This window comes from Aquarana catesbeiana, linkage group LG02, assembly GCF_042186555.1.
Source record: "Aquarana catesbeiana isolate 2022-GZ linkage group LG02, ASM4218655v1, whole genome shotgun sequence".
NCBI lineage: Eukaryota > Metazoa > Chordata > Amphibia > Anura > Ranidae > Aquarana > Aquarana catesbeiana.
This window is the reverse complement of record NC_133325.1, coordinates 264778524-264794792: the sequence shown is the minus strand read 5'-3', so window position 1 is coordinate 264794792 and position 16269 is coordinate 264778524. Positions and strand designations below refer to the sequence as shown.

General features: G+C 43.4%; 1 protein-coding gene across 1 annotated transcript in view; it reads left to right on the top strand.

The window, feature by feature from the left end:
• The window catches only part of ABCC4 (ATP binding cassette subfamily C member 4 (PEL blood group)), a 627509-nt gene that overhangs the window by 567763 nt on the left and 43477 nt on the right, over positions 1-16269 (top strand). Inside the window, exon 29 of the mRNA XM_073614376.1 lies at positions 3800-3905. Within this exon, the coding sequence (XP_073470477.1) occupies positions 3800-3905 (106 nt within the window). The remainder of the gene's footprint in view (positions 1-3799; positions 3906-16269) is intronic.

The window sequence follows — 16269 nt, the reverse complement described above, 5'->3', positions numbered from 1 at the left end:
TCCTTGGGCTAGCTCCTTATGTCATATATTGTTTTAGCGTGCTGACTACTGGTTTATCTTTCGGGGATTTAGGGGCACCCCCTCTTGCCGATTTAGTTGTGGTTTTGCTCATATTGTCTTTCCTTTTTGTTCCTCTTATCCACTTCCCCAGCCTTAGTTCCCTGTTCTCCCTCCGTTTCAGGGGGAGAGGTGGAGGGGGGTACAGGGGACTGTGCAGAGATACCTCCCTTGTGAGAGGATAAACCAGATGTCTGGGCTTTCTACTTTTCAATCCCACTGAGATGTACAGTTACCGATTTCTTATGAATTCTGACTGCAGTTTCAGATGTTTACCCCTGATATGTTTAGGTTATGTATTTGTGGTCCTGCCCCTCTCCTCTGTACCTCCCCGGATTTAGCTCTGAGATAGGTTTTACCAAATGTCATTTAGCCATATGTGTGCTCTTCAGAGTTCACGTATTGATTCTCCGTTTCTATCTTCAACCATATTCAACCAGACCTTTAAATTAATACTATGATCTTCTTCACTTTATATAACTTTACCTGTTTTCTCATTGCTTAATGTTCCTCTAAGTTATACTAGTGTCCGGGCCCCCTTATAGGTCTCTGTGCTATGCTGTAAAACCGTGAGCTACTACCATCCCATTCAAAAGAGTCCTGAGTATTATTATCAAACAGTGCGACAGATGTAAACACCAGTACTATTTTAAACCTTCCCTTTACAGGGTACCTTCTTTTTCTGCCCTTCTGCCCTTCAATGCCTCTCGTCTTCAGTTCCTATTGCTCCTCGCAGCTTGGTTCCATCCACTCTTCACCCTCTCCGCCTCTTACCACTCCTATGTCTCTGGGTACCCTACATGGATTCCAGTGCGGAAAGCTGAGTGCATACGCACCTTCGGTCCTGGGGGTATCAGCTCCGTCCGGCGGGGGGAGTGTCTGGGGAACCACTGCTGCTTTACTCACGCGCCGCTGCTCTGTCCCAGCCGCTCTCCCGCTGTTCTTAGGTGTTCCTCTTGGCGGGTTTCTCTCCGGCTGTATTTGATTCCCGACACAGCTGTCATTCCCTCTGCGGGGATGCGGTGTCTCTCATCCCTTGCCTTCACCGGGATCCGCCGGCAGCTTCCACAGCGATCCTCGAGTCGGTGTCCGGCTGGCACACTCAGGCCCCTCCCTCTGTGACGGACGTTACGTTCTCACGTCCTCACCTCCCATCACCCGCCCGTCAGTAATGCTTTTAACAATTTTGTCCTTCAATACAGGAGGGCGTTTGTAAACAAATTTTGGACGTGAAGGTAAGGTTTTCAATAAAACTGGATCTCTAAGTAAGATGGACCAATGTTTTTTAATGATCTTTTCTATTTGCTTATACTGTCTATTGAATTCCGTACAGAAGGTTAAATCATAACTTTCTCTCTTTTTAGAATTGGGGATGAGTAGTTGTTCTCTATCCATTATTCCTACTTCTTGTTGTGTTTTTAGAAGTTGTTGTTGTTTGTATCCTTTTTGCTCAAATCTGTCCACCAGCATATTGGACTGGGTTGTATAGTCCTCCTGCAAGTTGCAATTTCTTTTAATCCTGATCATCCCTCCTTTGGGTATCCCCAAGATATTGGCCACTGGTTGTAGGGATATAACTATTCCTATCCGTTTTTTTTTTTTTAAAGTTTGTGTATATAAACTATTGTTGGAATGAAAAATTTCCAGGTCCAAATAATTGACCTTTTCTTTACTATAGTTTGCTGAAAAAGATATGTTATATTTATTAATGTTAATCTTTTCCAAAAACTTTTTCAAGGAATCCTCACTGCCCTCCCAAACTAAAAAAAAATGTCATCTATATATCTTCTGTATGTTTTCAATCCTAATATATTTCTCCCAAATATTTCCTCTGACTCCCATTTACTCATAAAGATGTTTGCCACCGTGGGAGCATATTTAGCTCCCATGGCTACTCCCCTTATCTGTTTGTAGTACTGTTTATCATGCCAAAAGTAATTATTTTCCATGGCTAATTGTAGCATATTTAGCATGAAATCTATTTGGGTCCTATGTAGTTTTGTTTTAGTTTCTAACGCCCATTTGATCGCAGAAGTGGCGTCTTTCTGTTTTATGTTAGTGTATAGGGAATCAACATCTATACTTACCAGGAACATTCGTGCATTGATTGGAACGTCCCTGACAAGATTGATGAGGTCCCTACTATCTTTCGTGTAGGATGGAAACTTCTGGGCTGTAGGAAATGATCTAAATATTCCCCAACTCTAGAAAATAGGGAATCTACCCCATTAATGATAGGGCGTCCTGGGGGTTTCTGGATATCCTTATGTATTTTTGGAACTTGATATATAATGGGGGTTTTAGGTGCTGTTGATTAGATATTGAGCCTCTTTTTTGTCCAATATGCCTTTCTCTTGGGCTTTCTTGATTTTTTTAATTAGAATGGATTTAAGCTTGTTCACAGGGTCCCCTTTAATTTTTTGATAGGTGTCTTTATCTTCTATGAGTTGGTTAAGTTCATTTTTATAATCTGTTTTATTCAACACAACTATCCCCCCCCCCCCTTATCCGCTGGTCTTATTATGATGTCTTTCTTCTTCTCTAATTCCTTGAGGCCCTGTTGGATTTTTTTGTTGCCTCTAATGGGGTGGATATGAATATCCTCTATATCCTGTTCAATCATCATCTTGAAAACATCCAAACATTGGTTGTTGCAGTGCCTAGGGTTAAATGTGGACTTGTTCCTCAACCCACTATTTTCAAACTGTGGATCTGTATCAATAACATTTTGAGTTTTCATAGCAAAATGTTTCTTAATGTTAACTCTCCTAATAAACTTATGTAAATCTATAAAGGTTCTAAATTTGTTAATGTTCTTATGCGGAGCATATTTCAAACCCAATTCCAAAACTTCAAGTTCCTCCTCATTAAAGTGTATGCTGCTAAGATTAAAGATTCCTCCATCTAGGTTTCTCTTTTTCTTTTTCTGACCTCCTCTACAACCTCTGCTCTTCCTTCCCCATTTTGTGCGGGAGGTGGTTGGACCTCTCCTGTGTGTTGTTGTGGGGGGCAACCTCTGTATCTGACCTGAAACGGAGCCAAAGACGCACAGGACCCTTCTTCTGTGTGCTCTGCAGCCCCCCCAGAGCTGTGTGAATAGGCTCCATTGTGAGCTGGTCACACTCTCCTGTCATGCAAATTGGATGCGGGGAAATTTGCATAAGTGTGAACCCAGCCTAAAGGGTTGTTTTTAATAAGTCTACCTAAGGGCATTTTTGCAACACTGTAGAGGACTGAATTTTCATCAAGGAAGCCCTATGATTTGCATATGAATATCTCTGCACCTAAGCTGGGTAAATAAAATCTGTGAACCAGCTGATAGTGTTCTAGATCAATAATATGGGATGAAGTCCTCAACTAATGTCCAGAACCTGCAGGGCCTCTCCACTCACTGGATGACCACAAGTCTCCTGCCAAAACCACTGAGGATCTTGGTTTTAGGGCAATGGCGCTAGAATCATGGCCCCCTATGACATCCGCAATCTATTAAGGAGGAAGTATGCTGCTTGGGAACAATGATACTACCCAAGGGGTGGGGAATAGAGTGTGGACATACTGCCACTCAGTTGCGTAGTGCACTGCCGTTCCTTTTGGTGAAAACAGAATGGGGTACATGGGTACATACATACATAGGTAGCAAACCTTTTAACTTTTGTAGTTTATGAAATACTTTAGCACATGCACTGTACAATGAACACTGCTGTACATTCATGTGGTGATTTTTTTTTTGTTTTTTTTACAGAACGGATGAACTGATTCAGAAGACAATTCGGGAAAAGTTTGCTGAGTGCACAGTACTAACTATTGCACACAGGCTGAACACCATCATCGACAGTGATAAAATTATGGTATTTATGTTTGCCTTTTACATACTGGATGCAGCAATTTATCATTGGGGAATACGTTTTCCTTAATGCATTACCTACATGTATAACCCAAAACATGAAATCTCTTCCAGAAGAGTGTTGCTAAGCTTTTGTGTTACTAAGGAAAGGCTGGCATGTTGTGCTTTTTTTTTTGTTTTTTGTTTTTTTTTTTTTTTATATATAAATGAAGGTTTTTTTTTAGATTCTTGTGTACATGGCCATATTGAGATCATTCTTTTTCCTTTAGACTAAACTTAAAGTGGTATTAAATCCAAAAGCAGACATTTATTGTATTGCAGCTTACTGTTTCATAGATGTGATGGCTGCATTCATTTTCTTTATTGGGCTTTTCTTTCTTCTATTTTCATCCAGTAAGTCTGTTGTTTTTCAAAAGAACAAGCTTTCCAACAGAATGTATCATTTATGGAGATGAGACAAATCATTTAACACTAGCAGGGGTGCTTACAATGATCAGCTTTTATTTATTTATGTAAAACCTTTATCCCGATAGGAAAAAATGTTTTCTGTAACTGCTTATAAAGTTTTAGCTGGAGTTTGGCTTCAATTTGTTAGTGTTTTTAAAACTGCTAGTACATCTAACACTCCCCTCCTGCCAGTCTGACAGTTCTGCTGTCCGTAAGTACCCTCTGTGTCTCATTAGAGGTCAACCGATATGGGTTTTTCTCTGGTCGATGCCGATATTTAGAAATCGCGGTGGCCAATGACCGATATATGATGCCGATTTTTTAGGGCCGAAATGTTAGGCCGATTTTTTTTTTTTTTTTTTTCCCCTTCATCTCATAAAATCTAACAGTTAGACCCCTTTCACACTGGGGTATTTTTCAGGCGCTTTTGGGCTAAATATAGCACCTGTAAAGTGCCTGAAAAACGGCTCCCCTGCAGTCTCAGTGTGAAAGCCCGAGTGCTTTCACACTGAGGCGATGCGCTGGCAGTCCTGCAAGCAGCATCTTTGGAGCAGTGTATACTGCTGCTCCACCACTCCTGCCCATGGAAATGAATGCGCACCGCTACCGAAGCGCCTGCAAAGTGCTTCGGCAGCGGCACATTTAACCCCTTCCTCGGCCGCTAGCTGGGTTATAAGCGCCCCGCTAGCAGCCATATGGCGCCGCTAAAATGACGATAAAGTCCCGCTAAAACTAGCAGTGTTTTACTGTCAACACCTGCCCGCTCCAGTGTGGAAGCAACCTTAAGTAATAAGCGATACAGAAATTTTTTTACATTTAAACATTTAATAAACAAAACAAACCTCCAATCAGACCACTTGTATGTATAATTTAGATAAGAAAAAAACTATATCTTAAATATTAAATACACAAAAACAGGTAATCAAAACTTTTGGACGAAAAAAAAAATGGGCTAATTTTACTGCTTAGTTTTTTTTTAATTCATTAGTGTATTTTTTAAAAAAAATTGCGTTTGACAGACCGCTGCGCAAATACCGTGTGACATAAAATATTGCAACAACCGCTATTTTATTCCCTAGGGTCTCTGCTAAAAAAAATATATATATAATCTTTGGGGGTTCTAAGTGATTTTCTAGCAGAAAATTCAGGATTTTTACTTGTAAGCAACAAGTGTCAGAAAAGATTTAGTCTTTAAATGGTTAAACTGAGAACTTCTACACACGGAGTTCAGTCCATTGATAAGTATAAACATTGTATCTCTTTAGCTTCTTTTATCAGACTTGGCAGGCTGCCCAGAGAGGAGAGAAGTCGCTCCACAGAAGATTTCAGGCAACTTGCAAGTCGCGCTGAAGTTATAATGGCCTTTTTTATCAGCACAATCGGCCAATGCCGATCAATTTAAAAAACCGCCAAATATCGGCTGATATATCGGCCAGCCGATATATCCGTCGACCTCTATTTATAATATAATTTTTTGTGTGCCAATACTTTTCATGCACGTTAGGAATAGGGCTGATAATGTATGTGTTTTAGGTGTTCTAGTTTTATTTAAAGTGAAATCCCAGGTAAAAAATTAAAAAAACCTTTATTTCTATCAATAATATAATAAACTTCGATATTATGCATCACTGAAATTGGTAAATGTCTGAATAGAAACAGTCTAATCTAAATATTCAGCAATCCTCCTCTGCTTCACTGACAACTATGTGCCAGTGCAGCAAAATGTGGCCTCTCAGACAATTCCTGGTACCATAGTCAGTGTCTGTGCAAGTCTCACATCACAGCCCGTCCCCGCCCCTATACCACCCATGTCCCACCCAGCCCCACCCTATCTGTTAGCGGTAGAGCACCGCTAGTTCTAGCAGTGCTTTTCACCCGCTAGCGGGACGCTTTTAACCCCCGATAGCGGCCGAAGTAATGGTTAAAAGCGCCCATGTTATGGCACTTCCGCATCACTTTTCATTCATTTCAATGGGCAGGGTTGGTGTAGGAGCGCTGTATACAGTGTGCCCACACCGCCCCAAAGATGTTGCTTGCAGGACTTTTTTCCCCGTCCCGCAAGCGCACCGCCCCAGTGTGAAAGCACTCGGGCTTTCACACTGGGGAGGCATGAGAGGCACTTTTCAGGAGCTATTTTAAGCGATAAAACGCCGGAAAAGCACCTCAGTGGGAAAGGGGTCTTATTATTGAGGGCGCACAAGCGTTCTCATTCATTAGAGACCTAGACAGGAATATGACAGGAATATGACTCAGCTACACCGGCTACAGAGGAGCAGGCATGTCACTTCTGTCATGCCACAAGAGACACACCCACCAGCCACCCTTCCAGTATAAACAGACAGGCATTTTTCTCATGTGAAAAAAAGGTACCAGTACACATCTTTAAACAATTTTATACATACGGATGGGCTTACAACGCTTAAACGATTGTGGGGGATTATTAAACGCAAGCCTTTCCTTACACTTTAAGACCTTTATTTAAAAAAATATATATATATATATTTTTTTTCTGTTAGGGTTGCTTTAAAATACAATATATGCTTAACCCCTTTGATCTGTAGATTGAAGAATGATAGAATGAAGTAAATACAACAATGGTGTTACATTGTATTTCTAAATGAAGCTTTCTAACAGTGTTCCAAACATCGTTCGGAAGAACAATGGTTTGCTTTGCTGCTGCAAAATAGAGCAACTCCCAGCAGGAGTTGTACATGGTATGCAGCATACATCCTCTGTAGATCATTGGTGGTTTTCAGGGCATAAGTTGCATTCCTAAGGTTTCTTTCACACTGTGTCCAAAACACCCAATGGGCCTCTCCCACTGTACATGTGAAGGCATCTCCCAGTTAATTTACTGTGCAATAACATGAATCTTTAACATAACATACACTTCAAGTATTCTGGTAAGTTATTGGTTAATTTTAGGGGGTATGTGAAAGCATGCATAAGTGTTAAGCTGGTGGTGTTAGCAGAAGGTGTTACATGATACAAAAGTGAGATCTGTCCCATTCTGCTCCAAATCAGCAGGAGATCTTCTCCAGCTCCTCCTTCTCTACCTCAGTTAGATCACAATCTGCCTGGCTTAGAAGAGGTGTACATAGAAGGGAATGAAGAGGACCTGGAGGCAGTGTTAGAGGAGGCTGCGGAAGATTTCTCACCCTCAGACTCCTATACACCTAAAGTTGTAGTTTCAAGCAATATTCTTGCTAATGTGGATATGCTCCACTTCTGCTGCGCGCAAAAGCCTTGCATTGTCGCTCCTAAATCTCCTTCGTCTCCCCATGCCTATTTCGGTACAATGAGACCTGCTAAATCTAAAAAAGACATTTCTCGGTCATGTTCCTGCCACCTCAGTCTTAAACAAAATCTCACTGTACCAATTAAAGATATACATTAATTTAAAGATTCTACGGGTAGGAAGTTTGAGTTACACTTAGAAGCTCTCCCAGCTCTGCAACCAGCTATCGCTGTGATTACTGTCTGTCAAACTGCCACTAACTGGACTAGAACAATGAACAAGCAACACAATTTCATATTCCAGGACTGTGCCTTAACTGGGCAATTACAGTAATTACCTCATGATCTGCCCTTTTGTGTGGATGCTCTAGAACAACTAAAAAATGTACATTAAGTAGCAAAAAAAAAATCATAAATCTGCAATAAAGTAAAACAAAAACTCAAGAAAATTTGCCTCCTGGTGATGTCTAAGTTGAGACGAAACCTGTACATGTAGGGGCGAGCATGTCCTCTCTGGTCTCCGAACAGTGGATGGCAGCACGCCAGCTCCCATAGAGCGGCGGCAGCGGTTTATACACATATAAACTGGCAGATGATTCCTGGGTGCTGGGAGGGGCACCCTAAAATGAGTGTGTTTTTAGTAGTTTTTTTCACAGATTTTAAATAAAGATGATATACACTTTGTGATCCCTTTCTGTTTGATTCTTCCCTGCATGATAGCTGCATCTGGGTTCTGTGTTAGAGAAGCAGTATAGCAGAGGTAAGCAGCTTTGGGTGATCAACTTCCAAAAACCTCTTCTCTAGCCTTGTTTTGCATGGAAAACTTGGGTCTGGTCACGGATACATCCCAAAAAAACATTCTCCTTCCAAAGAAGAAAATGCTTTTCTCAGAACTCACTCTATCACAAGCTGAACTTCATGTTTCCTTTTACTTTAACTGCTTGCGAACCGCCCACCGTACATATACCACAGCAGGGCGGCCGCTCTGCACAGGATCACGTACCTAGTATGTGATCCTGCACTTCTGGGTAGGGGGCGTGCATGTGATTTGACACATCACAAATCATCGGCAGGGAATAAAATCCATCACTTCTCTTTGTAAAAGCAGTACACATAGTAAACACAAACACTGGTTAGGCACACAGTTAACCCTTTGATAGCCCTAGATGTTTAACCCCTTCCAGCATTATTTTTAGCACTGATACCTGTATTAGTGTCAGTGGTTCCCACAAAGTGTAAATTGATGTCAGACTGTCAGTTGCAATATCCCTTTCCCACTATAAGTCGCTGATCGCTGCCATTACTAGTGTACAGCGGGTAAAATAAGTTTTGAACACGTCATCATTTTTCTAGGTAAATAGATGTCTAAAAGTGCTATTCGCATGACATTTTTACCATATGTCGTTAACAATTCATGCACACAGTTACACACAGTAGGCAAGGTTGAAAAAAGACACAACCTATGTGTGTGATTTTATGTCAGTATTACATTTTATACCCCTGTTCATCTTATCTAATAGTTTTTTTAAATTATGCTCCCCCGCTGAAACCACTGCCTGTGGAAGAGAATTCCACATCCTAACCGCACTTATGCCCCGTACACACGGTCGTATTTTCCGACGGAAAATGTGTGATAGGACCTTGTTGTCGGAAATTCCGACCGTGTGTAGTCTCCATCACACATTTTTCATTGGATTTTCCGACACACAAAGTTTGAGAGCAGGATATAAAATTTTCCGACAACAAAATCCGTTGTCGGAAATTCCGATCGTGTGTACACAAATCCGACGGACAAAGTGCCACGCATGCTCAGAATAAATAAAGAGATGAAAGCTATTGGCGACTGCCCCATTTATAGTCCTGACGTACGTGTTTTACGTCACTGCATTCAGAACGATCGGATTTTCCAACAACTTTGTGTGACCATGTGTATGCAAGACAAGTTTGAGCCAACATCCGTCGGAAAAAATCCTAGGATTTTGTTGTCAGAATGTCCGAACAAAGTCCGACCGTGTGTACGGGGCATTACAGTAAATAACCCTGTACACAGTTTAAGTTTAACCCACCTTTCCTCTAGCTTTAGTGAATGGCCGCGTGTCTTATTAAATTCCCTTAAGCGGAAAAGTTTTATCCCTATTGTGGGGTCACCAGTCCGGTATTTGTACATTGAAACCATATCCCCTCTCAAGCATCTCCTCTCTAGATAGAAAAGGTTCAGTGCTCATAACCTAACCTCACAACTAAGGTCCTCCAATCTGTTTATTCATTTCGTTGCCCTTCTCTGGATTCTCTCCAGTTCCAGCACATCCTTCCTGAGGACTGATGCCCAGAACTGGACAGCATACTCCAGGTGCGGCCGGACCAGAGTCTTGTAGAGTGGGAGAATTATTGTTTTATCTTTGGAGTTAATCCCCTTTATAATGCCTGCCAATATTCTGTTTGCTTTGCTTGCAGCAGCTTGGCATTGCATGCCATTGCTGAACCTGTCATCTACTAGGACCCCCAGGTCCCTTTTCTATCCTAGATTCCCCCAGAGGTTCTCCCCCTAGTGAGTAGATTGCATTCATATTTTTGCCACCCAAATGTATTATTTTACATTTTTCTACATTAAACCTAATTTGCCATGTAGTTGTCCACCCCATTAATTTGTTCAGATCTTCTTGCAAGGTTTCCACATCCTGCAGAAAAGTTATTGCCCTGCTTAGCTTAGTATTGTCTGCAAATACAGAGAATGAGTGGTTTATCCCATCCTCCAGGTCGTTTATGAATAAATTAAATAGGATTGGTCCCAGGACAGAACCCTGGGGGACCCCACTTTCCACCCCAGACCATTCCGAGGACTCCCCATTTATCACTAACCTCTGAACTCGCCCCTGTAGCCAGTTTTTAATCCATTTACTCACCCTGTGGTCCATACCAACAGAACCTACTTTTTATAGTAAATGTTTATGGGGAACTGTATCAAATGCTTTTGCAAAATCCAGATATACCACGTCTATGGGCCTTCCTTTAGCTAGATGGCAGCTCACCTCCTCATAGAAGGTTAATAGATTGGTTTGGCAAGAACGATTCCTCATGAATCCATGCTGATTACTGCTAATGATACCGTTGTCGTTACTAAAATCTTGTATATAGTTCCTTATCATCCCCTCCAAGAGCTTGCATACAATTGATGTTAGGCTAACTGGTCTATAATTCCCAGGGATGTAACTTGGCCATTTTTTAAATATTGGTGCTACATTGGCTTTTCTCCAATCAGCTGTTACCATTCCAGTCAGTAGACTGTTCGTAAAAATTAGGAACAATCCATACATACAAGGAAACCAAAACAAAGAAGTTCAGAAATTAAGTTATGTGTAATAAAATGGAATGACACAGGAAAAAAGTATTGAACATGCTAACTAAAATGTATTTAATACTTTGTACAAAGCCCTTTGTTGGTAATAACTGCTATGGAGAAACTAGTCACATGCATTCCTCAGGTGTGATTTTGCCCCATTCTTCCACACAAACAATCTTTAAATCTTAAATGTTCCGTGGGCCTCTTCTATGAACTCTGCTCTTTAGTTCTTTCCATAGATTTTCTATTGGATTCAAGTCGGCTGATTGGCTTTTTTTTTTTTATAATCTTTATTTTATATTTTCAAAATAACATACATTGAGAAAACAGACCACAACAAAACAAGAAGGAGAAAAGACAATATGTGCCTGAGAGGCATACATGGGGACAAGGAAGGGAATTGGGTTGTAATCATATAGAAACCTCTGATACATTCAGATAGCAGATCTCATATGACTTCATAAAATTATACCCCACGCCATAGGGGAGCTTGTGAGTATTTTAACCGTTGTATCAAAACAGGATTGCGTACTCATATCTAGGGTGTAACATCTCACTTGCTACATCCAATATAACCCAAAGTAAGATGGTGGGGGAAGGGGAGAAAGAGAATGGGCATACCTGAGAACAAAGAACAAAATAATCAATCAAGCAGCACGACAGCAGTAAGCGTAAGTTAGTAACTGTTATAGAGATCCTAGGGGTTTGAAGTGCGTAGGTCTCATCCTTCAAGAGATTAATTATGTACCATCATCCTTCAAACTGCCTGCCTGGGAGTGGCAGAAGGTGGTGTCTGTGTCATATTAGATGTATAATGTTTCCAAGTGGCCCATAAAGCGTAAGATTTATCGTATCTGTCCTTGCACTTCGCCATCCACTCCTCTGCTGCCATGAAAGCATTGAGCAAACGCACCCAGTTGGGTAGCCCCGGAACATGGGCCAACTTCCAATGTATAGGAATCAGACGCCGGGCAGCATTTAAGAGGTGTGGGAGAATTGATTTACGGTAAAGGGTTAGAGGGGTGGATGGCACATGCAGCAAGAACTCTAATGGGGCATCCTGCAGATCTATATCTAGAATAATCTTTATCTGGGCCCTGATATCCTGCCAGAAGGGCCGAAGCCTTGGGCATTCTCACCAAATGTGTAGGAAGGTGCCTCGAAGCCCACAGCCCCTCCAGCAGGCAGCAGAAGCTGTCGGATATATCCTAGCCAAAGTCACTGGAACTCTATACCAGCGAGTCAACAGGCTTGAAGCTATTTTGAAGCTATTTTCTTGCATCTTAGTATCCACTGAGCTCTTGTGAGTAAGATGGTACAAATGACTCAATTGAGCCACCGTGAACGTATGCTGCAGGTCTCTCTCCTATTCTCGTATGTATATTGGTTTGCCCTGGGACTCCGCAGACTGCAACTTCTCGTAGAGCATGGAAATAGAGTGAGGGATGGGGTCTACAGACTTACATAGCTTTTCAAACGGGGTCAGGGAGGAGGGAGGTTGGACAGGATTAGGCAAACTACTGATAAAGTGTTGTAATTGTCTATAGCACATCCATCCATCGGGAAGCTGCGGTATTGGGATTGTAGCCATCTATGGAGATTAGGCCTTGTTCATGTACAAACCTGCCGCATCGCGCCTCCCCGTCCCCTGCCACGTGCGGAAATAAGAGAGGTGTTCCCCTGGGGTGAACCAGGGGAAGCCCCCAAGAGGTGCAAGCGGGGACACCGGCTGCGATAGCAGCCCCCGCGTGTTTAGTGTATCCCATATCTTCAGCACGTGGACAGAGACCGGCAACACGAAACCCAAAAGGCCTCGACAGTCCTGGGGGAGCCAAGGAGCGTGAGACAAGTTACGTCCGGCCAGGAATTTCTCGAGGGGAACCCAAGATTTGGTGGCGGTATGATGCTGCCAATCGAGAATCCTTTGCAGGGCAACCAACTAATAGTACCTGCGTATGGAAGGGACCCCCAGTCCCCCAAGTCTCTTAGGACGCTGCAGTGTGTGTGGAGGGCCAAGTGGGGTACATGACCCTGCCATATAAATTTTATGAACAGGCTGTTGAAGGCCGAGAAGAGAGATCTGGGTAGTGCTATAGGTACCATCTGGAGGTAAAAAAGAATTCTTGGCAGTATATTCATTTTTAGGATACTGACTCGTCCCATCCAAGAGAAGGTGGTATGATCCCATTGCAAAAGATCAGCTTTAATTGTGGTGAGTAAGGGGGCAAAGTTACATGTATATAATTGTGCAAATGTAGCTGGAAGGTAAATGCCTAGATATTTTAAAGAGGAACAACACCACGTGAAGGAAAAAGAAGCTTGTAATTGTGAGCGCATCGCAGGAGGAATAGTAAGGGGGAGAATCTCTGATTTACTATAGTTTATTTTAAAGTTGGAGAGAGAATGGAATCTCCGTAGCTCCGCCATATTGTTAGGAAGGGAAATAAGCGGGTCTGTGACGTAAAATAGAACGTTATCAGCATACGCCGAAAGTTTGATTTCTGTCTTCCCTACCGTGAGCCCCTTGATGTTAGGGTTAGACTGTATCATGTTAAGTAGCAGTTCCAGAGTGAGGGCGAATATTAGGGGGGACAGAGGGCACCCCTGTCTTGCCCCATTCCGTATAGGAAAAGGGTTAGAAAGCGCCTTGTTTACCTTAACCTGTGCTTCTGGGGAACTGTATAAGGAGCCTATCCACCTGAGCATGTTATTTCCTAGGCCTAATGTGGATAATGCCGCCTGGAGATAGGCCCAGCCCACCCTGTCAAAAGCTTTTTCAGCATCCGTGGATAGTAGGAGACAGGGTGCACTGGGCCGCTGCAGGTTCGCCCAGTGAATCAGTTGTATAGCTCGGTTGGAATTATCCCTAGCCTCCGTTCCCGTTATAAATCCCGTTTGGTCTGGGTGAATTACCGTCGGAAGGACAGGTTTAAGTCGATTAGCCAAGACCTTCGCTAATATCTTGATGTCAGTGTTCAACAACGAGATTGGCCTATATCTGCTAGGAGTGCATGTATCCTTCCCTTCGGTCGGGAGGACAGCAATGTGTACTAACAGTGCCTCCTTCGGAAGGAAAGTGCCTGATGCCAAGTATGTGCACATGCGGTCAGACAGGAGGTGTGAAAATTTGCGGTAATATGCATTGGTAAACCCATCTGGGCCAGGACTCTTTCCTTTCCGGAAGGTCTTTAATAATTGCTTCAATCTCCACTACAGCTATAGGCCTGTCAAGCTGCTCGCTAATTTGTGTTGACAGCTGGGGAGTTAGTGCTTCTTCTAGATATTGTGAAATACATTCCGTTTTCTGTGAGGGCGTGTGTTAAGTAGCTCATAGAGGAGTGGCGTAATTTGGCGTTTATGTTTGAGCTCCGCGGTGCGTAGCTGGGCCAGCAGGGATTGAAGTTCCCCACTGCATGCCTTTTTGAGTCTAGAGCCCTGGGAAATAAGTTCACCCCGTATCATGGCCTTATGTCCCTCCAATACATATGCCATCCCCGTCTCTCACACCATGTTCTCCTTAAAATATAGAGAGATGGTATCTGAGACCCTTCTTTGAGCCACTGCATCATCCAGCAGGTTTTCGTTTAACCACCATGTCCATTGCCGGACATCCAAAGATAGAGAAGCTAGGGAGACGGAGATGGGTTTATGGTCAGAGATCATCAGAATAGTAGCTAAAGTCTTTTACGGTGGGGTGAATCACTCTCCAGCAGTCGATCAGATGATTAGTATGTAGGGTCTTACGGAATCGTTAAAGAAAAGCAAACAAGTGTGTAGAGCGGCCAGAGAAGGTGTCCAGCTGCGGGTCAGGGCAGACATTAAAGTCTCCCCCCACCACCAGTCGTCCCTCACGAAAAGTGGAAAGGGTATCCAACACGTTGTCCAAAAACTAATTGCCTGGAATTAGGAGCATAAAGCGCCACAAGTGTAACCTTGTGATCGAACAGAGTACCTTTCAGAAAGACAAATCTGCCGTCGGGATCCGCATAGTGGTCTAGGGGAATAAAAGGACAATTTTTTTGTATCGCAACCGCCACTCCACCAGACTTAGGTCTGGGTGAGTTACTGAGATACCATTGGTTGTATATGTGTGTGAGGAGGCGAGGAACCGAGTCAGTCCTGAAATGAGTTTCCTGCAAGAGTAAAATGTGTGCACCCAGTCTTTTTGATTCAAGCCGCAACTTACTGCATTTGGATGGGGAGCCTAGGCCACGAACATTGTACGATACGATCTTCAGATCAGCCATAGGTGGTCACTGGTAGGGTCGCCCCAAGGGTATATGGAGGATGAGGAGAGACCTGCAGCAAATTGACCCATTAAACCTGAGATGCTGAAAAGAAAAAACATGTGAGTACACTCCAAATAGTAAAAGGACAAAAAACATATGGATAATAAATAACAAAGAAAGAACTTAGTGCCCAGGGGGCAAGTAATTAACTCTAACACCGATGGTGCAGGGGTCACCTCTCGGCCAGCCGGCCCCAAAGGGTTTGGGCAACCCATGCACCGTGGACATCCTCGGCCAAGGAGTGTAACTCTCAGGAGTTCACCTATGGGGGTGAGTGGGGAGACATCAGGCAGTGAGTGGGGAGACATCAGGCTTCCCCGGGAGTCTGGTGAGGAGGGGAGATGAGGATATGCAGGTGAATGGCACGGTGAGGGGATGGGGGATGCCGCGCGTGCGGCCTGGGGACACTCACCTGGCGCCATCTTGGATTCGCCTCCACGCCGCCGGCCTTCGCCGGTAAAATATGCCTCCAGGGAGCTGGATCGGAGCCGGGAGTCCTCCGGGGCTGCAGGGATTGCTTCCTCCGTGCTGGCATCTCGTCAGGCCGGTGTTCCGAGGTTGGATGCTGCTGCATTTAGCGCTGTGTTAAGCGGGTCAGAGGGAGCTCGGCTGACACAAGTCTGCTCCCTTCCATGCCACGGCCACGCCCCTCGGCTGATTGGCTTGGCGATTCTAGCAACTTTATTTTCTAGCAACTTTATTTTTATCACACAGGATGCTGCTGCATTTAGCGCTGTGTGGAGCGGGTCAGAGGGAGCTCGGCTGACACAAGTCTGCTCCCTTCCATGCCGCGGCCACGCCCCTCGGCTGATTGGCTTGGCGATTCTAGCAACTTTAATTTCTTTCTTTCAAACCAATTAAGAGTTTCCTTAGCTTTGTGTTTGGGATCATTGTCTTCCTGAAATGTCCACCCTTGTTTCATCTTCATCATCCTGATAGATGGCAGCAGATTTTTATCAAGATATGACGTTTGCCAATACCGTACGCTGAGAAACAGCCCCACACCATGATGTTCCAACCTCCAAACTTCACTGTTAGTATGGTGTTTTCAGGGT